Source organism: Cryptomeria japonica, chromosome 11 (genome assembly GCF_030272615.1).
Source record: "Cryptomeria japonica chromosome 11, Sugi_1.0, whole genome shotgun sequence".
Taxonomy (NCBI): domain Eukaryota; kingdom Viridiplantae; phylum Streptophyta; class Pinopsida; order Cupressales; family Cupressaceae; genus Cryptomeria; species Cryptomeria japonica.
In genome coordinates, this window is record NC_081415.1 from 722,312,905 (window position 1) to 722,336,647 (window position 23,743).

The 23,743-nt window shown below is 32.9% G+C and overlaps 1 protein-coding gene across 1 annotated transcript; it reads left to right on the top strand.

Annotated features, from left to right (window-relative positions):
- Window positions 1–1,148: 1,148 nt before the first annotated feature.
- Window positions 1,149–22,769, top strand: LOC131061407 (protein Brevis radix-like 1). The gene is made up of 12 exons (XM_059214832.1): window positions 1,149–1,305; window positions 1,559–1,815; window positions 2,389–2,759; window positions 4,215–4,350; window positions 4,443–4,720; window positions 4,889–4,978; window positions 18,973–19,040; window positions 19,413–19,564; window positions 20,162–20,415; window positions 21,011–21,146; window positions 21,238–21,539; window positions 22,451–22,769. The coding sequence occupies exons 2-12, from the start codon at window positions 1,702–1,704 to the stop codon at window positions 22,542–22,544; spliced, it is 1,995 nt and encodes a 664-aa protein (XP_059070815.1). The 5' UTR covers window positions 1,149–1,305; window positions 1,559–1,701; the 3' UTR covers window positions 22,545–22,769.
- Window positions 22,770–23,743: the final 974 nt, after the last annotated feature.

The window sequence follows — 23,743 nt, forward strand, 5'->3', positions numbered from 1 at the left end:
ACGTACTAGGTTGTTGTAAATAAACATGTAAGTTGAGACATGTATATAGAGTTTTGATTCTTTTCATATGTTTTAAAGGTAAAACATTGTTATATGAACTAACATAATATTGAATATACATTCATTATCACTATTCATATGAAAAATGTACATATTTGACCCAGGGATTTGATAGAACATGAATTTCAATATTTTTATTATTAAAATTTCTTTCTATTTAATCAACATTTATTAATGAATGAACTAAAATTTTGAGTTTTATAAAAATGTAAGTGTTTTGCATTGATTAAGAGGGAAAGTCCTTTCTTATTTATGATATATATATATATATATATATGTGTGTGTGTGTGTGTGTGCATATTATGCATATGCATATGTATATGTATGTATATATGTATACATACATACACATACACATACATAAAACTGAAAGATCTCAAAATAATATTATCTATAACATTATATGAAACTAGTTGTAGAAAACTGATTAAATTTTTATATTTTTATTAAATTTAATATAATGTCATAGATAATATTATTTTGAGATATATAACTGAAAGATCTCAAAACAATATTATCTATGACATTTTATTAAATTTAATAAATATATAAAAATTTAATCAATTTTCTTAGACTAAACCATCACCTATATTTGATTCCCTTGTGTTAAAGCATAGTTGTAACAGTTGTTGTTCACATTATGCTTGTATAGATTCTGGAGTTGGCCGCCTAACTATAGCTTGTGGACAAGACAGTTTTTAAATTAATAGTAAGGGATGATGTTTACTGTATCCAGATAAACCATGCATTTTATATAGCTATTTTCTGATGAAAACACCACATATGTCTTCCAAAAGCCAAGCCTGCGTCAGCGACAGAATCTTGGTGCATAAGCTTTGAAATGGAAAAAATAAATGAAACAACATTTGAATACTTTGAAATGTTCCTTGCCTCTTTCCGACAAATTGTGCATTAATAATTTATGTTGGTCCTTGCACATTAATTACTTAGAACATAGGTCCCTCGACAATGATGCGCCCACGATATAACTATTATTCTATTAGAATTCAAATTGCAAAGGAATTAATTCAATTGTTTTTCGTCATTCCAGACGCACGTGCTCGGTGCCGTCAGTCGACATAACGGCGGAGTTGACAGGCTGCACTCCGTCAATACAGCTGGCAAATCCGATGTTTAATATTAACCCCGGGCTTTGTTTCGAACAGGTCCTGAGTTCGAATGGCACGGAGGATAGTTGCAAGGGTGGAGTCGGCGATTTTCGGACGATTTGAATCCGAGTTTGAGGTAAGATTTGGATGATAAATTTTGATTCAAATTGTAAATTCGTTTACTGATCTGCACTGGGACTGAAATTCTGTATGTAGACTTATTCGGTTTACTGGAAGCTACAGTTGTTCCCTAATGAAATGGATTTTGGTCTTGAAGTCAAACGACTAAAGGAGCTTTGTATTTCTTTAAGCAATGTTTGTGAAAATTGCGGAGTATTTTGTTTATCGGTTTATGCTTTCGTGTTCATTGAATTTGTGATGCTTTACAGAAGATATTGCGATTATGATGAAGAAGCTCGTGAAGTTGTGAAAAGTGCGGTTGTAAGAAAATAGCTGTTCGAACGAGGGATTGAAGTGGGCGATTGTTGAGTTTTAGAAGAAAAACTAGGGTTTTGTAGTTTGATCAGCAAGCATGTTGGCTTGCATCGCTTGTTCGAAGCGGCTCAATGACAGCATCGATGAGGATGGCTCTGCAACTCCTAGGTCTCCGGCCTCTAGAGAGGCCATCAAGAATCTTACTGCTCAGGTGCCTTACCTAACCATTTTCTTTTTTTTTTTTTCAGATTTTCTGTTTTCTGTTTTGTCTACTGAATGGACGAATTTAGTGAAGGTTAGATTTTTCTGAGTTATAATTCTCCTTTGACATTATCAGACACGGCATCTTGAGCTTCTTTAAAGATCTGTGATGGAATAATTTCACGTAGCTTTCTTTTGCAGGCCATAAGCATTCTCATTTTCGTGCTGAAGCGACATTTTTAACTTTTTAAGAGCATAGGGTTAGAAATAGAGAGAGAAGACAAAGATGTTTAGAAGATTTTATATCAATGTTTCAAGTTTCTCTTAGTGATATAATGCATCATCTGAGAGAATTGTGGATATAAAGTGTACTTATCTTCCACAATCTTTAAATATACTTTTCATCTTCATGTGGATGATGGATCACCAGTTTCATCGCTAATGTTGATATGAAATCTTCACACAGCTCTTTTTCCCGAAATCTTTATACTCAAGTTTTTAGGTTTTTTTAAAGTCTTTCAGATAGTGTTATCAAGATTTTTTTATGCATGTTAATGACAATGATAGATTGTATCTGGTGTAGATTAAGGAGATGGCATTAAAGGTCTCTGGATCGTATCGGTACAGCAAGCCATCAGGCCTCAGCCGTGAGGGACAGCTGAGATTTATGCTGGAGTCAGAGTTAGCAGGATCTGAAAGCGCAACTCCAAGCGGAGGAGCTTCCACTTCAGCTCGCCCGTCCAATGTTTTATCTTCTTCCAAAATCGATCTTCTCCGCAGCTCAAATTCTTCAAGCAATGGCACGCCAAAGTTTAACAATGCCTCAGAACCAATGGAAGGAGAAGAACCGGACGACGAGTGCAAAGAGTGGATATCGCACGTCGAACCAGGCGTCATTATAACCTTAATTTCTCTTGAAGGAGGAGAAAATCAACTTAAACGCATAAGATTCAGGTAATGAAATCTGTTTTAAACTTTGTTGCAGGAATTTGGATATGCTGTCCGCCTATGAAATCAAAACTTTACTTTGTAAGAACAAAATTTATGAATAGACTACATTGTTTCTGTGATTCCATTATGTCTAGTATTTTTGAATATACAGGCATGAGCTATAGAAGTCATTCTTCCTAACAGTTCTACATAACCATCGGGTAGGTTAAATATTTGAAAAATGGCAGGCAAGCTAAGTAGACAACTGCGACTATTTTCAGACTGAATTTTTTTTCAACATTTAACGTTGTTGGGGTTTATCATTTTTTATCTTACACATTGCAATTTAAGGTAATTCACAATCCCTTTCGTCACTAATCATTAAGATTTAAAATAGGATCGCCTATAGTCTTGTAAATTTCTTTCTCAATCCTCACTGATTCTCCAACAAGAAGTAAATTATACAGTTTCCTACCGATCGTTCTCCTGATCATAAGATTTTAAGAAGAATGTATCGCTCTGCAAAAATCTGTGAGGGTTAAATAGCATCATATGAATTATACAGGTTTTATTATACTTCACAAATGAAAACTACAGAATACTAGATAAATTTATTACCTTGACGGTTACTCTGAAACTGTCTTGAATATACGGCGAAACCCACGAAATATGTCCGCGCACTGTGAATTTCTAGGGCTGTTTTGCTGTTTTACTCTTCTCAGATCTGCAAACGTATTTTTAAAAAATTACAGCTTGAGGTTAAATGAGTCATCCGTATGGTCGTACTGGTACATTTTCACTCTAAAACACTGTCCAAATTTTTTACACGACTGGGTCGGACAAAACGTTAAAATTTCCACAGAATGTCGGAAACCCTAGGTCAAGCATCATTGTTGTTCCGAATGTGAAAGGCGCAGATTCAGTCCAAAGAGGTTGGAGTCTATTCCATAGAACTAGGAATGCATCTACACCGTCGCGTAGAAGACTCTGACACGAAATTTGCGCGACTTCATAGGCAATTCTATATATTTAGTCTTTGATATTGACTGGTAGGGCCGAAGGTCAAGAAGAGTCAAATCTGATCAATCCTCACCATATTTCACGGATGATCTTAAAGTATGTACGAACTGCTGCAAAGATCACGGTATGAAAAGCAGCGTAAAGTTATTATGTTAGGACCAAGATTCCGACAGTAAAATGGCTGACTGCTGTAAACTCTGATTGATTTCGCCCTAAAGTATACGGCTGTGTCTTCAGATAACTGACTTGAATGTGCTTAAATCCACGAATTCTGACAGAAGATAATAAATGTGTCAGAAATGGAACCATTGCACATGTTTCACGACGGGGTTCTGCTGTTTTTGTGGCCAGTAATGACCATTATTTGCCATCATATGGCTTGAAATTTCTTCTGGAGGAGCTTCTATTTAAAATTTAAATCGTCTGCTCTGATAAAATTCGTTTGTGTGGCCATTGCAGTCGGGAATTGTTCAACAAGAGGCAAGCTCAGCTGTGGTGGACAGAAAATCAAGAAAAAGTCTTGGAGCTGTATAATATCCGTCCCAACACCAAGGGTGAAAATGGCGGCGACATCCCCAGATCTCGTGGCGAAGAGGTATAAATATAAAGTTTTCTCAACATAAAACATAAATATTTTGCTTTGGAGAGACAATTTCTCTGGCATTAATGGTATTGTATACGGTACAGAGAGATGGTAATGTACAGGAGGCCAGGGATGCAAACATTCTTCCGATTAGGCCTGTGTCTGCAACTTCTTCGCACGAGGCGGATCGATCGGACGACCTGCAGAGTTGCAGCGACAAATATTCAATGCACAGCGCCACTAATTCAAGCGAGCAAGATGAAGAACAGGAACAGGAGCAAGAACAAGAGGCTGAGTGGGTCGAAGAAGATGAGCCAGGAGTGTATATTACCATTTACTCTTCCCCAAGCGGTGCAAGGGAAGTGAAGCGTGTCAGATTCAGGTTGCATTTTTTTCCAATATTTTAAAATGGATCCAGTCGCTGAAAAGATTTAAAAAGATTTTGTGTTGGAGAACTGCAAAGATTTGATTCATTACATTGATTTGAGGAAATCTGTAACCATTTTTTTAATAATTTTTTTAAAAATTTGTGTGTTTTGAATTTGCTCAGTCGGGAGAAGTTTAGCGAGATGCAAGCGCGATTATGGTGGGCAGATAATCGTCAGCGAATACAAGAACAATACATAGACGCGCACATCTTGTAAAGTGAGTTGTTACAGTTGTTGATTTTGATTTATTCTAATTAATTCTAATTATTGTTGTTAGTTGTAGTTTATATAATTGAGAAAACCGACGTGTGTTACTATGGCATTGCAGAATCCGTTGGAGCTTAAAACTTAATTAACCTTTCGAAAGGGTTATAATCGTTTGAGGATATGAAATGCAACTTATTGTTTTGATATGGAAGGAGAATAGAGTCTTGGAATAATGTCTTTTAAAGCTAATGTCCGATGCTAGTGTAACATGGTTTTTTTTGGATTATAAATAAATAAAGTTGAAATATGTTTTTAGAGGAGTGATTGATCTACAAGAGTTTTATAATTATAATTTAATTTTGTTAAGGGTATATATAAATTTTTAAAATAGTAAATATGAAATATTAACGCTTTTAAAAAATATTAGAAAATAATATTTTTACGATTGATATTTGAGATGATTACAAATAAAGAATATTTAAATTTTATTATTATTTTAAAATAATATAAAATTAATTAAAATATATTTTGTGATAATTTAATATATGTTATATAAGTTTCTTGTGAAAAAGGGAAAATTGAAAATAATTAAAGTTAGAGAGTTTATTAGAAGTTTCTTAAAGTGAGATTTTAAGTTGAGTTTTATGAAACTTTTAATATAATTTATGTTTGGTAGGAGTAAACAATGTGGAATGTTGCTTTCAAGGTTTGTTTGCAAATGAAGGATTGCATTTTATTGCATTTGAGATGAGCAATAAAGATGAAGTATAAGTTCTTTTATAATATCTTATAATGAAAAATTGTTTGCTAAATTATACAAGCATATGATGAAAGTGGAGGGGGTTCCCACTTGGTGATAATGGGACACACTAATAACTACTTTTACTATTAGATGTTTTAAAAAGTTTGAGAGGAAGACTTGGATGTGAGATTTTTCTTCAAGTGATCTGCGTTAACACTGTTATAGAGAGTCTAATCAAGTTACCATTAGTTGGTCAATTAAATTATCTTCTTAGTTAAAATAAGCATTGAACTAATGATGGAAGCATAAATGTGTATCTCACTTTTTGGTCTAAGTGCATCATGGAAATAAATATTTTTACTTTCTTTATTTTTTCTTGGTTTTAATAATTAAATTGTTTATAATTTGAAGATATGCAAATTAATTATTTGTGAGACTTTCTGCATAGAATCTATTTCTAACATATTGTAAACAAAATTGAAATTTTATATCGTTCTTAAATACTAAATAACATAACGTTTCTTATACATTATAGTACTTTTTAATGAACAAGATTGATCTATAATGCCTAACTTGAACTAGAAATTAAATATCTTAATACTTTTTTAACATAAAGCATTAATGTAGATATCTAAGGTATGCATTTTTTTAATTTTCTTATTGCTTTTTTGATTTATAATATTATTTTTTAGTGAAAATAATTATAATGAATTACTTCAACTAGAAATAAACTATTTTTATAAATTTTTAACTAGATTATTAACATATATATAAGGCACGCATATTTTGTTGCATATTGAATTTATTACTACATCTGTAAGTTTCATAATTTTTAATTAGATCATTAACATATATCTAAGGCAGATATCTAATTTTTATAAAAGGTTACTTTGACGGCTATATTGACCTTAAAAACCCCATCTTATGATGACCGGTTCAGTAAAAAAAAAAATGATTTGAATAGGTAATTTTTAGCTACTTAAATATTCCAATGTGGTTTGGAAGGAAATGTCTTTCATCTAGGTGTCACACAAGAACCTTCAATCAAAGATACGTGGATATCAAAGAGGGAGGAGGTGGGCTCATATCTAATCAACCCTCTTAAAAAAAATTAAGACCATTAATTGGAGCCTAATCTTCAATTAAAGTTTCTACCCACATAGATGCAAGAAGTCCTTTGATTAAAGGACCTTCAGTCAGAGGTGCCATAATTTAGATGAGATTTGATTTATTGATTTTACAAGTAGCCTACAAGTGAGACACACCTTTGTACTTCTTGTTGAGAGGCAATGTGGAACTACTATAATAAAAACTTTTCCAAGTGTATACAAATATGAAATTTAATATTTCAACATTAGATAATCATAGAAGATTATGTGAGGAAACACAAATAAAAAATATAACAAAATAAAAAATCATGAATTTGCAACACATATCTCAAAAGTTATGTGGATAAACCCTTTTAGATTATTTTTTTGCTAGAGAAAGAGAACATGTATATATTAAACTTCAATGAAAAGCTACATTATCAACACACTTTACTCAAAATCTTGATAACATTTTGATAACACCTATGTACTTATAAATATTATCTCAAACTTCTTTCTCATACCTCTAATATGTTAGAAAAGAGAGACAAAACTATACATATTTTGAGAAAAATAAGATGGATACCAAAACCATAAAATCATGTGAAAACCCCACACCCATCTTGCAGAGAACATTTTAAGAATAGTAAACATGATCAATGATTTTACATGGGAATCACATGAAAAAAAATATATCCTCAAATAGCATATGTAGTTCATCAAAGACATTTGTGACTTATATGAGGTGTGAAACTCCATTTTGAAGATGATAGCTCATGTGGGTTCCATCCATTATGACAAGAGCCCGTATTCTTCAATCCTAGTGCATAGAATTGAGAGAAAATGTTTAGATCTTTGACTATCCAATTTATCTGCCCATTCTCCACCATGCTTGTACATCTAATGAGTTATCTACGTCATCAATACCATGCTAACACAAATGGTAAGTGAAATTTTCTCGAAACTTTTTAAAACCCTCTTAACATAAATCTAACACTCCTTGCTAGGATTAGACATAAACCTATTCAAAACTACCACTACTTGAACAATATCTAGCCTATTACAAATTACTACATATAATGAAATACTAACAATAATAGAATAAAGTACAATAGACATCTTCAAATTATCATCCAATTTATAAATTTACATTTTTAAAGTAGTTTTAGTACTAATAGGAAACATAGTACTCATAGATTTACAATCATGTATACTAAATTATTGAAATGGTAGTGTAGACTCATCTACAAAGTGATCCTAGTTTTGATATTCTTGTTGTCATGTCATCAATTCCTTTTTTCTTTTCCATCCCTCATAGTTTTGAAGAAGCATTTTGTGTTTCATAAATAGAGCTACAAACATGTATGCCACTTTGACACATGTTAAGTTGGTGGAGGTTTTGAGAACTTTTGGTATAGTCATCCTTCTAGAATCATATGTGGTCACCACCTATCCATACTACATGTCTCTTTCTTTCAAAAAGGAGCCTAGCTTCTAAAGTCCCGAAGTGTTTCCACGTGTTGATATCTTGAGAATTAAGATATATAAGAGAAGAGAGGGAACAAAGGTCCACTAGCTTGCCATGTCACCCAAAAGGAGTAGAGATAATGACTCGTTCACATGGTTTGACCTTTTGTACTGAGGATCATTGCAAAAAAATGGTGGTGGAGGTGTAGTTGACGTTTCATCAAAGGCATGGAAAACTACTCATGATGATGGGGAGATTGTAAGTGAAGGTGGCTACGATAGCAATCAACTAGATTTTTTAAGGTGTTAATGATGTAGGAATCTTTCTGTTCTTAGGAGGCATCAAGATATGTGGTTTCTGGTTCTATAAGTATTTTCAAGTTTCTAAAAGAAAGGAGGATTCTAGTTCTGGTGGATTAGTAGTTGGCTATGAGAATTAATTTTTTTTGAGAGACTTTGTTATGATGCTTAGATTTTAATTTCAATTGAAGAATGGAAGAGAAAAACCTATCATATTTTTTTTAAAATTGTCTTTTCTGTTTGTTTAAATATTTGAAGTGAATGATTGGAATTATATGTGCAAGTGACTATTTTACATTGTCTATGATCTTAGCTCTTACAATTTTATTTATGTGATATGGGTCTTGAATCATGTGTGGTTACTCTCTTTCATTATGTTACATTATCATGATTTGAAATTATTTCATGCTAATCTAGTAGATCTGAAGTATTATATAAGTGATATTTGAAAGTAATGAAGAAATATATGTATTCTTGATCAACCTTAATAGACGAATCTCACATGAACATCTAAATATTATATTATTTGTCATATTGACCTTATATGTTTTGTTATCCTTCTATCAATGAAGAGATAGTGGTATTATGTGCGTTAGTTGAGGAATAACATATTTCTCAGTTATGGTTTAAGATTTCAAATCATTATAAGCATTTGGCATCATGCCTTAGATTTAGTTTTATTTTAAAAGTTTTCCCTTCTTCCCCTTTTCAAACCCCCCACAATATATGAAGAATTGGCTTCTAAACTCCTAGAGGTCATTTAGTAAAGCAAATTAAGTCCCCCATTTACTAAACTTCCCATAAGGTTGTTTTTGAGAGTGTAAACTTGAGGATCAACAATTGTTTTTCTGGCACGTCTAGTGGGACCTGAATCCTAACAGACCCTTGAATTAAGCAGATCTCAAACTTTGTAAAATCTGTCTATTATTACGCCCTCTAATGTTTGAAACCTAGGCTAGAGTAGCTAGGCAAGTCACAACTCAAACCCAAGAATTACCACAAATGGTCTTGCACCACCAAGAAATTTTGTCCCCTGGGATAATGGTAGCCCTCTACTTGCCCCAACACCACCAAACCAATGGGACCCCATCCCCACTTCGAAATTAAAGGCTTTGCCTAAATTCACTCGGGAAGATTTCAAGACACTAGCGGAACATCTGTAGGATGCAGTTGACCGTTGTAGAGTGCATAATGTTACAAAACAAAATGTTGATTTCTCACCACTTCCTTTAGAGACAAAGTGTAAGATCTCTGCCCCTAAATTCTATTACAAATTGGGATGCCCTCACGACCTATTTCTTTGACAATTTCTCATAAAAAGGAGATTGTCTGTCTCTATTGTAACAATTGATAACTATCAAAAGAGCTCCATAAGAAGCCATGACAGATTTTAATACTTGTTTCCATAAAATATGAGAAAGAATTCCTCAAGATGTACACTCTTCACCTGTTATGGTCTTCTCTTTCTTCCTAAGGGCTTTCAATCTTGATATAGCTATGGTGATTCAATATTTAGGAGGTACCATTGTTCCACAAGCATATGAAACAATAGTGAGAGCACAAAATTAGTTAATTGAGGTTGGAAAGCTCTCACAGAGACTACCCATGCCAGTATTTCCTGAGATTTTAGGGCAACTCCAAAGTGAGGCTATTTTGAACACTTATGTGTCACCTCAATCTATGTATGTATATCTGAATGCCCATTTAAATGATATCATAATTTACCCCACATTGACTATTGAGATAAGTGACATAAATAATCTTATGTGCACCTTTTTAAATGAAATTATTAATATCAAGTGGCAACAAGAAATACCCCAAGCCTCAATATCAATTTTTTTTAGAGTGGGAGACCACCTTATCAACAAAACCGGTACCAAGGTGGCACAAGAATGAACAACCAAGGACAAGCCTCTAATCAGATTGTCCTTGTTCTTACTCCTTTGAAAATAGTAGCACCCAATAATAACAAAGCACTAGTAGCAGGACATAATAATTTTATAGATAATTCAAATGTATTGTGTTTCTCATGTAATGATTCACACATTTCATGGAACTATCCTCAAGATAATTCACAATAGAAAGTGGCAGAGCAACACGTCCAAGGTATCACCCTAGACACAAGCAATTATCCTTATTCATCTCCATGTGTGGATAATGCGATGTTAAATGCACAAATGTAGGCTATGTCCTCGGAACAAGAGGCATAAATTGCTCTGAATCATGCACTCTTTTATTGGATGGAAGAAGAAGAAGTTGTGTTCGCAAATGAGGCATCCACATAAAAATGTCTACAAATCTAGTCAGATTATATTAGTACCCACTAAAAACAAAGATTCACTGGAGAACCTGTTCCCTAAAGCTAGAAACGTTCCAAAAGCCTTTTGAACCTATTATAGTGGCACAAACTTTTCAAAAGCCTAAAGAAATATCTCATTACAAGCCTAAAGAACATAAGTTGTCATCCCCAATATCAATAAATATAGTAGAACAACTACAGGGGAGGAGATTTGCCCCCTCCAAGACGATGAATCTTAGAAGGCAAATCAATTCGCCGCTACCTCTTCGGACTGGCACTAAGATGAGCCAGGGGATAACAAATCACTACACTAACTATGCTATAAGAGATCAAATAACATAATTATAACGTAGAAATAGTAAATACACAGAAACTAAATTTATAGGATGGCACAATGTTGAAAGAAGATTATACCTTTCAGTCGGGGAACTCTTGGATTTCGGACACCAGTGCGGGGCACAGACACCAGTATGTCGCACTGTCATCCGTACGACCCACAGATAGGGAAAAGTCCAAAAAGAAGCTTGCAAGTGATTTCCTATGTGCAAAACCTGTTCGTCACCTACACACACTGAGACAAAGAAAATTGTTGGGGTTGTATAGGGGCCTAGCTCAGTCAGACCCTTGTTTAGATGTTTCCATCACCACGAATAGCCAGATAGATAGATTGAAAAGATAAATTGGAAACTTGGTAAATTAGAAACTTGGAAATATGCAAATAGAAACTATGCTACCCTTAATGGAAGCAAACCCCTATTGCATGTATTAAATATTGGTAATATTGGAAATGAAAGAAATAATGAATGCACCTAGATGATAGATACAATCAACAATGCAAAGGAATCATTACATGTAAGTAAAATAGATAAAAGAGAAGATGAGGCATGAAGCCAAACCCCTCCTTGTTGATGGTATGAGCATGAAGAAGCTCATGATAATGCTTGTTTATAAGAGCCACCGTAAGATGGTTGTAGCTTGATACTGGTAGATTGTATGCCCAAGAGCATGAAGAGATCAATATGATATCTATAGCGCAATAAGAGCCAAGAGCCAAGAACCCAAGACAGGAACCCTTCAAAATGAGCTAGGAAGGGTTCTTAAAACCGAAAATGAGCAGAGAGCCATTACGGCGAAACACAAGCCTAGGGACACACGTCGGCCAACATCCATCTCACTACCAGATTTGAGATTTCGCTAGCTTTTCGGGATGTTAGCGTAACGCACAGACGTCCCTGCGTCGCGCTGTCGTCCATTTAAAAGTAAGCCCAAAGGGGCTTTCAAGGCATTTCGATGCACTTTTTCTTTCGAGCCCATGATGCCAAAATAATATGATTTTGATCATAAAATCATCATAAATGCACTAGGTGTCATGCGTAAGTGTCATAAATGCACTAGGTGCATTTTAGGACACTACAACAACTAAACAAAGCCCCTGATAATGTGTGTTTTTTAGATATCTTAGTTATTTTGGATCAGAAGTTGTTGAAAGAGGCACTAAAAAATCAACAACAACAAGCTAGAACGAAAGATGTTGTCGAACAAGCTAAAGAGAAAGAAAAAAAATGATGGATTCTACACAAAGTCAACAACTAGTCACATTCATAAATTCAAGTGAAGACCAAAAAAAGGGAAGAGGTAAGCAAGTCAAAACCCATGCCCCTTTTCTTGACATTTTTTATAGGGGATAAATTGTTACATAACTTCATGATAGATTTGGGGGCTAGCACCACTGTTATGCAAAAAACATTGTGGAAGCAGATGATGCCATGATGAATTTTGAACCAACTCATACCTCCACCTCAAAGGATGAAAGAGGTAACTGGAGATAGAAGTGAGGTAGAAGAAGATCTATTAAACCAATTCATCGACAATGATCCTTTTGGTAACTATCTTGGTACTGGCCTGACAACTTATGTTATATATGATGAATATCAACCTATTCCCTTAGTTACTAAAGTAAATAAGATGTTACTGATTGTGTACAAGAGTCTAAACTCCAGTTATGGACTATGACACGAGATGTAGAATAGGCTCATGAGTGGGAGTATGTTTGATTGCACTAAGTGGTGAACATACTTTAAGATTCTTCTATTTCCAAATTCTTTGCACCAATAACGAGGCTAAATATGAAGGATTAGTCAAAGGTCTTAGTCTAGTTGAACAGATGAGGATCATAAAGCTGAAAGTGTTTGGAGATTCTAAATTAGTGGTTAAGCAAGTGAAAAATACTTCAACCACCAAGAACATCAGGATGAGAACTTATTAACATTGGTTATGGGATCTGATTGAAAGTCTTGAGGTTTTTAATATCAAAGTTACTACAAGAAAGAAGAACATAGAATCTAATCAATTGGCCTTAATTGGGTCACAATTTTGTCTAGTAAAGGACCTTCTTACAAATAAGCATTCAATACATGTAATGGTGAGACCCGCCATACTAGATAATGAAAAATTGTCAAGTTTTTAAAAATGATACTCAAATTTCCATGTTTATCCAATAGCCAAAAGAGTTTGTAGAACAGTTTCAGCCTAAAGTCGCAAAAGCATATGAGGAATAGATCATCCAATTTAAAGGTAACAAGATTCCTAAGAAAACAATAGTATGCCTAGGGTAAAACCACTCCGAATCTTGAAAATCGTTGCCCTAGAAAAACCACTCCGAATCTTGAAAATACAAGACAAGTTATTATAGAGGGGCCTCACATGACCCTATAGGTTCATACATATCATTTGCAAGTGCCATGAATTTTGATAAATACCCTGTCAACGTTTGACATTTTTATGCACTTAGGGTACTGAAGGGACAACCCTGCTAGGGTGTGGCACTAAGCGTTCAATTGAGTTGGGAGACAAAACAAGAGTTTTCCTAGGGTAAAACGACCTAACCGAACATGTTGGCATCAACAGTTCACACCCACGATGAACATAATGAGAATTAGGCTCTGTTGCAACTTTTCACTAAATGCCTTTGACGATTTTTGCATCAAGAGAAAAATCATTTCCCTAGGAAAACCACTCATAATGTTGAAAATCTAAGACATGTTATTGTAGAGGGGCCTCACATGACCCTATAGGTTCAAATAGGTTATTCACAAGTGCCACAGATTCCAAGAAACAACCTATCAAAGTTTGACAATTGTTTACACCTAGGGAACCTAAGGGACAGCGCTGCTAGGGTATGGCACTAAGCTTTCGACCGAGTTGGGAGGAAAAATAGGAGTATCCCTAGGGTAAAACTACCTAACCGGATGTGTTGGCACCCATAGTTCGTGACCACGATAGCTTTTGAAGTTTTATAATTACTCATCCTCTGGACCATTACTAAGTATCCATGCTATGATTAATAACAATACCAATATGGTCAATAAATTTGGTTAAGTTTCCCAAGGCAACCAAATTTAACACGTAAGATTTAGATGAAACAAATTATATCAAATCTCAAGATTATACAATATAACATGCTATTGTTCATTATTTAACCATTAGGCATTATTACATTCAAGATTAAAGTTTCAAAGAATGAAGACATGCACATGAGGAACAAATTATATCAAATCTCAACTTCTATATATCAAATTATCAAATATTACAAGTGTACATGTCCATATACAAAAATGACATAAATGCCAACTCAAACAAAGTGTATTTCCATATACAAAATATACATGTCAAATAGCCATGTATGTACCCAAAATGTCTCTATCACATCCTAGTCTACTGATGGATCATCAAAATCGATCCTCTTCGAAGCACTCTTTGGATGTAAAGGATCCTGCACAAGAAAAATTCAAACCACAATTGAGATTAGTTATATTATATAATTTACATTCAAAAAATCAATATATATTGAACTATAATTGAACTCTAAAATTGAATTCTTGATAACCTAAAGTCTACGTCTTTTTCGTAGACAACCTATATATGTTCATAAACATAAAATTGATACAAATTAGCATAATTCTCGGTGATAGGAACATATTTACTAAACACAAAATATAATAAACACATACTTAAGGCATCTCTTTTGCTACTTCTTCAGGTATTGTGGAAGCAGTCAATAAGGATGTGAAACCAACAATTCCTTGTGCATAAAAATGACAAGTATGTGAAACTATCAATCTATGTAGACATACATATAATCATTATAAGTTCTTTAAAATCTTCATTCAATCAAATTTGCATTCAATTACGTTTCCCTTATCTGTTATTGCGCTTCCAGAGTCTGGATTGCATGACAACTCACTCGTACTAGGTGTGTCCTACAAGAGTAAAATAAGATAAACATGTAAGTTAATATATAATTTAATTAATGATAATTTAAATGACAAACATGGATACAATAATAAATGTAAACGACTAGGTGCAAAAGTATATATTATGTAGTTGTGAAGGCTAAATGAAATGACCAAGAGGGTGGTGTCCTGGACTTGTGATATCTCCTCCTCAGACATCAACTATTAAATAGACCATGTATATAAACATTAGTACTTAATACTATCTCTTATAAATATTCATTTAAAATAAAATGCACTATGAAAATTACAAGTTAAGTCTTACCACTATATTGTTAGTGTATAATGAAGGTACCTCCTCATCTCTAGTATGCGAGGACTTCCCAAGGTGTACTCCAGTCCCTATTATTTCATCTGGTGCACCCACCATATCATGGTCCTCGTAATCAGATGTATCAATGAGATGATCAACACATTGTCCAAGAGGACCTAAGCATATGTGATTGCTCATAGTGAAAGTATGCAACACACAAATATATGGATGCGAGGAGGATGTGTTAGCACCACCTGATCCACCACTAGCATCAGGTCATGTGGTTGAGCTACTATCGCAACCTAAGAAACCAAAAGGTCACTCAAAGAGTGAATAGTCAATATAGTCTGTGATGTTGCCTCTATAATAATATTTGGAGGTTCTACTGGAGGTGAGTGAGCAATGCGAGGGTGGACATATGGGCCCTATACCACTTGAACTGCCCCAGGTCTATCCCGGGGCATACCTCCCCCCACACCCTGTAAATGTTTGATTTCAAAGTAGTTGACATGCTTGCCTAAAACAAACTCGGCATATAATTTCCTAATGAAGTAAAATGACACATCAGAATTGTTGTTAGGTGGTCTATCAAAAACCATCCACCAACAATCATAAAATTTATCTCGCATAGCATCATTTTGACACCATTTTATGGAAAGTCTTAGTTTTTTAACATCTACGATTGTCCAGTGCATGGATTAACAAATATGATGGATATTTTGAGGTTCTTCACCTCGTCATAGGAGAAGCCATATGCATATCATTCCCTCATGGCATCTCGCCACAAAAGAACAACATTGTGCTCAGAGGTGATGATTTCTACACTGGAGATTATTGACTTTAATGTAGCTAACATCAGGGACAAACAGGGAATTGTACTATAGACATCAGTAATGCCCCTCAATTGATCCAAATTTTCACCAGTTAATTTATGAATTATGGGGGGTTTGGTAGCAGAGGATTTGGTAGTTGTGGATTCTCATTGTTCTAAGCCATATTACCTAATTGAAGTTGAAAGTTTAGATTAAATTAACAGATTGTAAACAACAAAGTGTATTTCAAATAAAAAACCTAATTTATAACAAATTTTTTGAAAAACAAATAAAAAATACAAATGAATGGTTAAAAAATAAGAAAATTAAAAAAAATCATACCTAATGCTTAGATTAAATGAAAATGTATCAAAGAAATCGGATATATTCAGATATTGGATTGCTGCAAACTCCAAACCTGTGGGTAAAAATAACCCACAAGCGGGCATAGTCTTGGTATATAAAATACCCGTAGGTATCAAATATATTATTAAGATATAATAATATAATATTAATATATAATATATAATATATATTATATAATATAGATCGTATATTATATAATATAGATCGTATATTATATAATATATATGATTGATAATATCGAATATCCAATATTTTCTGATATCTGTTATGCTTTGGCTTTTGCCATGGCTACATGTACTGACATCCAAGCCAACCAAAAAGTCAACATGAATTTTTCACATTTTTGGGCAAATAGAAAAGGCATTTTTTTTTTATATCGCCACTTTGGCCCCTCAAGATCCTGCATATACCCGCATTTATTTAATTAATAGATGAAAGGGCTAGATAAATTAAATAAATAAAATATTTATTTAATTTAGGAAACAGGTGGGGCCATTAAATAATAGTAAATATTTATTTAATTTTTAGAATAGAAAAGGCTAGAATGAATTTTAAATAGATTTAAGCATTTATTTAATTAATATTATAAAAATATAATGAATTAATCAAGGGCTTAGATTAAGAGGTTAAAAGATGAATGGCCATGATCACATAGTTAGAAGAGAATCAATAAGATTTGAGTGTAGGTAAAGATGAAGGTAGTAGATTGAGAGGTGGAAAGGTAAAAGATAAGGGTGAATAGGATTAAGAGGTTAAATTTGAAATGAAGCTTTGAGATTAAGAGGTGGGCTGACTTTGGAGAAAGCGCAAAATGAATGAAGAGACAATTGACACTTGTCACATGCATGCTATTTTAGATTACGATCCATGTGAACAAGTTGGAAGGATAGGATTAGAAATAAGAGGATAATGAATTAATTAAATAAATAAAAATATTTATTTAATTAATAGATGAAAGGGTTAGATAAATTAAATAAATAAAATATTTAGTTAATTTAGGAAATGGGTGGGGCCATTAAATAAGTAGTAGATATTATTTAATTTTTAGAATAGAAAAGGCTACAATGAACTACTTAAATAGAAAAAAAATATTTATTTAATTGATAGTGAAAAATTAATGAACTAATTAAAATATTTATTTAATTAATAGGGGACACTGTGGTAAAATAATAAATGTTTATTTAATTAAAGGACAATTTTAGGTGTCTACATAATGATTTTCAATGATGATATAATTTTTTATCCATTGTATTGAATTCTAGATGTGCACACCAAATTATTATCAAAGTCCTATATTTGTGTTAGATGATAAATTTGATTTAGGATTAATCTTTAAATATACTACCCTAGCATGTAATTTGAACTAAATTACACTTTAATAAACTTTTAATAACTAGTGGAAATAAAGGGAATGGATGCCCAATTTGAAAATTTGAATTTAAAAGTTTAAGGTTTATATCCATAAGCGAGGACATAAATCACGACCACGACCACGCAATGATGTAGATCTAGGGATGTTTTTTTAGAACAAGTAATGATGATTTTAAGATAAAGATAATTTTTTTTTCTTTTTCATTTTTTAAGCATCAAAATTGAGATGAGTGAGCCTAGTGGCTTAGAGCTCGGGCCCTTTTTGAGATGCCCTTAACACTCTTGACAAGGCGAGCTCCCCCCTATGAACCATGAAATATTGACAATAGCTTAAAAACCATGATATCATGTAAACTTGGTTCGACGTGAACCTTGGACCTCAATGGGACGAACCCAATTCCTTAGCTCGTGCTTACCAACCAGACTCAATGTCCCCCACTTAAAATAAAATAATGTCATTTGTTAACTCTTATGTGAAATACACCATTATAGATATTAGATCTCTGATGTATAAAAAATAACTCAATCCGTATAAACCCAAAACATAAAGACAAAAGACATTGCCATTATAAACATTGAATTGCTGAAAAAAATTGAAGACTTATTATAACCACTAAACAATAATTTATTAATAAATATAATCAATTACTCATTGAACCTCAAAATTAAATATAAAATAAATTATAATTCAACGCTGCACCTCCTAGAAAATTAATGTGGTGCTTTCTAACAATTGAATATAGGTGACCAAAACTTTGAAGCGGAGTACTATCTTTGAATATTCTTGCCCGTTACCTTTTTTTATTAATTAATTTAATTTAGTGGGGTGAGTCCACTAAAAAATATATCATCCCCATATATAGGATAAGCGCGCTTCCAAAGAAAAATTGACAGCTTAAACACACGATAATGACGGGGCCATAGTTTATTATTATTTAAATAATATCTAGAGATTTTATTAATTATCTTGATACACGTGCAAATAAATACATCACTGCTGGCATGACAGGTTGGCTTTCGCCATCAGTACACCTGGCAATTTGACGGGTAAATATAACCAGGGTTTGTTTGGGTCAGGTTTATAGTTTGTTTAGGATAAATACAGGAATCGAATATCGAGGAGCATTAATTTGAAATGATAAGCGTTTTGAGAAGTAAAGCTTGATCATAGTAAGTTTTTCTGGTTCGTTCTAAGGAAGATATTTTGGATCTCGAATTAGAAGAAAGTGGCGAATTTTGGTGGATGCTGCTTTTCGTTGGAATTCATATTGTGCATTAAGTGCACTCTCCTTGGAAATGAAATGGCATTTAATTTTGTCGGAAATTAAATTGCGCATGGTTTCGAAGATTTAGTGAGCGTTGCTAATTTGATTATGTGCTTTTGTGATGCTTTATAGAAGGAATTCGGAAGAAGTTTTTTCCTTGTATAAGGAAACTAGTTCTGTTGAGCTTTGAGACGAAAATCTAGGGTTTGTAGTTTGATCAGTATGTTGGCCTGCATAGCTTGTTCGAAACGGCTCGATGGCGGAATGGAAGAGGACGATTCCGGCACTGTCAGGTCTCCTGCCTCAAAAGATGCCGTCAAGAATCTTACTGCTCAGGTCTTTATATATTTTCTTTCATTTTTGCAACAGATTACAGCCAGGCTTCTTAATCTTGAATATTGCTCAGAAATTTTCCTACTGTCTTTCTTTTTTTGGTAAATGAATGGTTACGCGTTGGAAATTTAACAGCGTGACTGTAACCTGTGAGTAGTTTTTTTCTTCACGCCTTTCAACCCTGGATTGAATCTTGAGCTCAAGAAAGTCTCATCTTTAACGGTTGCGGCTAAATGATTTTATTTTTCTCTTGAATTTTTTCTCAGACCGCAAATAATATTCAGCTTTATGGATCTTTATGTACCTTTCTTTATCGACTTTTGTTTTTGACCTGTGAGTGATCTTTTCGTCCCGCCTTTTAACCCTAGATTGAATCTTGAGCTCAAGAAAGTCTCATCTTAACATTTGCGGCTGAATGATTTCGTTTTTCTTTTTTGATTTTTTTCTCAGATCTCAAACATCATGCAGCTTTATGTACCTTTCTTTCTTGACTTTTGTTTTTTCCTTTTATTTTGGAAATCTTTTGGTCTCTGGCGATGAACATTGTGATTGTTGCCGACTTTTATGCGGTTTAAAGTGATAATTGCTTTTATTGTGCAGATAAAGGATGTGGCATTAAGGCTCTCTGGATCGCAGCGGTACGGCAAACTTATTGCAAAGGGATCAAAAGCTGATGTTCTTAACAACTCAAATTCTTCTTCAGCCAGCAGTACGCCAAAGTTTCACAATGCGTTGGAAGAATTGGAAGAAGAAGAGGACGGGAAGGAGTGGATATCCGAAGTCGAAACTGGCATCATCATCACCTTAGTTTCTCGCAAAGAAGGCGGGAATGAGCTCAGACGGATCAGATTCTGGTAGCCAAACCAATTTTACCCTTATGTTATCATACGTTTTCTCCGAAAGCTTATTTTGACATAATGAACGCTAAGAAATTTTTAAGTCAACGTTTGTCTTGATAATTAATCATCTATCCTTATGATGGATCGCATTGCTTAAAAAATGTTCACTCAAGATTTTCCAGGAAACTCTCTTCTTTATCCTACGGATTGCGAAAACTTTAGAAAACTTTAGATCGTTAGTTTTTTTAGCATTTTCCTTTTCTGTGGGAGTAATTACAAATTATAGCCATTAATAAGCAATAAAAGCATAAAGTTATTCTTGTAGGGCTCAGGCCCTTTTTTGATTGTCTTGTCCGTCATCAATTTTTGAGCTTTTCAACAAGTTTGTCTTCGTAGACACGCCATTTTTGTTTTGTTATTCGCGCAGACACCGCCGAGAATAAGACAAGTACAGAATCTTGATTTTGCTTCACATGCTTCTTGAAGAGATAGGTCTGTGTTATTTTCGTAGTTGTTTCTAGCCGATATTTCTTCATTCCAGTCTGTGAATATTGTAAAGATTTGTCCTTATGTCTGTTAAAATTGCCAAATTTCTGTCTGGCATATGCAGCCGGGAAATGTTCAACAAAACGCGGGCTCAGCTGTGGTGGTCAGAGAATCACGACAAGGTTTTAGCGCTGTACGACGTTCGCACTCCTGTAAAGCATGAACATGCCGACCTGCTGCCCAGATCTGAGAACGAGGAGGTACAACAATTACGAAACTAAACATAAAATGAAATTAAAGTAAGAAAATCTGTCTGATAATAATAACACGGTGGGTTCTTGTGTGGAATAGAGAGATGCGAAGGTGCATGAATCCGCAGGCAAAGACAGTCCCGTGGCGCCGCCACCGCAAAACATTCTTCCAATAAGACCTGTGTATGAACATGCGTGTGCGGATCCATCGGACGACTTTCAGAGCAGCAGTGACAATCAATCAATGAAAAGTGCCAGCAATTCATGTGAGCAAGAGCCAGAGCCAGAGCCTGAGCCTGAGGAAGAAAGAGAGTGGATGGAAGAGGACGAGCCCGGCGTCTACATTACCATTCGCTATTCACCATTAACGGGTGCAAGGGAAGTCAAGCGTGTTAGATTCAGGTTTGACTTCTTCACATTATTTTATAATATTACCCTAGGTATTTTCAAGATTCGAGATAAAAATCAAACCCTAGGTATTTTCAGTCGTATATGGGGTCACTCTCATGGTTAACTTATTTAGGTATGACATTTGAAAAGTCAATTTATTTATTTTTATTATGTAATTGATTTAGTTTAGTTTTTAGTATGAAAAATAGTTTCTGGATTTGATTGTGTGCAAATTTTTTATCATCAATGTTTGGGGTCACACTCTTTGATCCATCATCTTTTGTTCAAGGAGATGAAAGATGATGGATTACGGAGTGTGATCCATCATCTTTGTTCTAGGAGATGAAAGATGATGGATCATGGAGTGTGATCTGAAATGTTGGAGTGTAATTTGAAATGTTGATGATAAAAAATCTTGCACACAATCAAATTGAGAAATTGTTTTCCACACTCTTATGGATTGTGAAAATTTAATAGAATTGATTTTTTAATTATTTTTCAATTTTTTAATAAATTATTTATAAAAAGATATTAAAATTTATTTAGAATTTGTTAATTAAAAAGATCTTAAAGTGAAAAGTTCAATATTTTTTTACAATATTTTCATATTAACAATTGGCTAGAGGCCATGTATTTAATATTTTTAATTTTAAAATAATTAAAAATATAAAAATTTAAATAAGATAAAGTAATTAAATATCTTTTTGAAAACATCTATTTTTTTGTTTATGATTTTTTTTAATATTTATTGAAAATATAATAAATGCATATAATAAATCTTAAATATCATTGAAGAAAATTTCAATTAACATTTTTATATTATAAATTATTTTAATAGAATGTGCTATTTTAAATTTAATATATGTATTGATAATTATAAATAATTTCTAATTAATTTGTTTATGTAATTTAATTGTGTGCAGTCGTGAAAAGTTTAGCGAGATGGAGGCGAGATTGTGGTGGGAAGATAATCGTAGGAGAATACAAAAGCAATATATAGACAGTCGTAATGTTTAAAGTGAGGCTTCTAATTCCATATTATTTGAAGTACCTCTCAAACATATGAGTTTGAAAGGTTTGTTTTGTTAGGATGAACAATTAGGCAACTTTGGGCAAAAATTTTGTTTGTAAAGTTGTTATAGTATTATAACCAAGGAATTGATTAACAATTTTAATGGACTGAAAATAAAGTGGAATATTTTATAATATATTGTATAATATCATATTTACAAATTTTTGTTTCATTAGCTATCCTTAAATTAATGTTTATAAATGTATGAATTTTTTATTTTAAGGCTTTGCTGAAATTATTTTCAACTTGATGTGTTCAAATATAATTTTGGGTGTATTTTTTTATTATGTATTTTTTAATTATTTATCATTATAATTTAATTTTAAATTAAATCAATTTTTGAACTATTTCATTTATTTTAGTTAATATTTATATTATTTATTCGATTTTTATTTGAAAGGTTATTTTATGTTTATGCAATTTATAAATTAAATTTTAGAAAAGTTATCATTTATTATTTTGACAATTATTTTGAAAAGTGTAATAAATATTATATGTTTATGTTATATTTTTTATAATTTCATTTATACATATTAATAGATGGAATTAATTTTCTATAGTCCATGAATTAGGGTGCAATTTATTTTGGGTTAAATTGTGTATTTAAAATCAAACGAAATTGGATGTCTGAAATATATAAAAATAACAAATATAAGTCTACCGTGTTTGAGTTTCCATGTATACAACATAACAAGAGACCTCATGCCCTTACACCATTATAGAATGCCTCTCAATTAATTAAATTATATATGGTCTATCTAATAAGATATATTAGTATTATTTTGACTTAAATTTAATAAATATGACTAAGAATCCATCTTAGATAAATCTATGTAAAAAATGTAGTAAGGTGTATTTTTTAATCAATTTAACATAAAAATAAAATATGTTTCCAGGAAAGAAAATCTCTTGATATCTTTTACATAAATAGTTTACTAGTTTAATATTCTTCATAAAATAATAATAAATTTAAAATTATAAATTAAAACCTTAAAACCAAACATAATTAAAACAAAAACTTTTTTTTGTCTATATAAACTTAGTAAAATAAAAGAATTAACATAAATCTTTTAAAAAACTTAATTTGACTTCTTTATTTTTTTCATTTAATTTCTCTCTTAAAAATATTATATTAAATTTATGT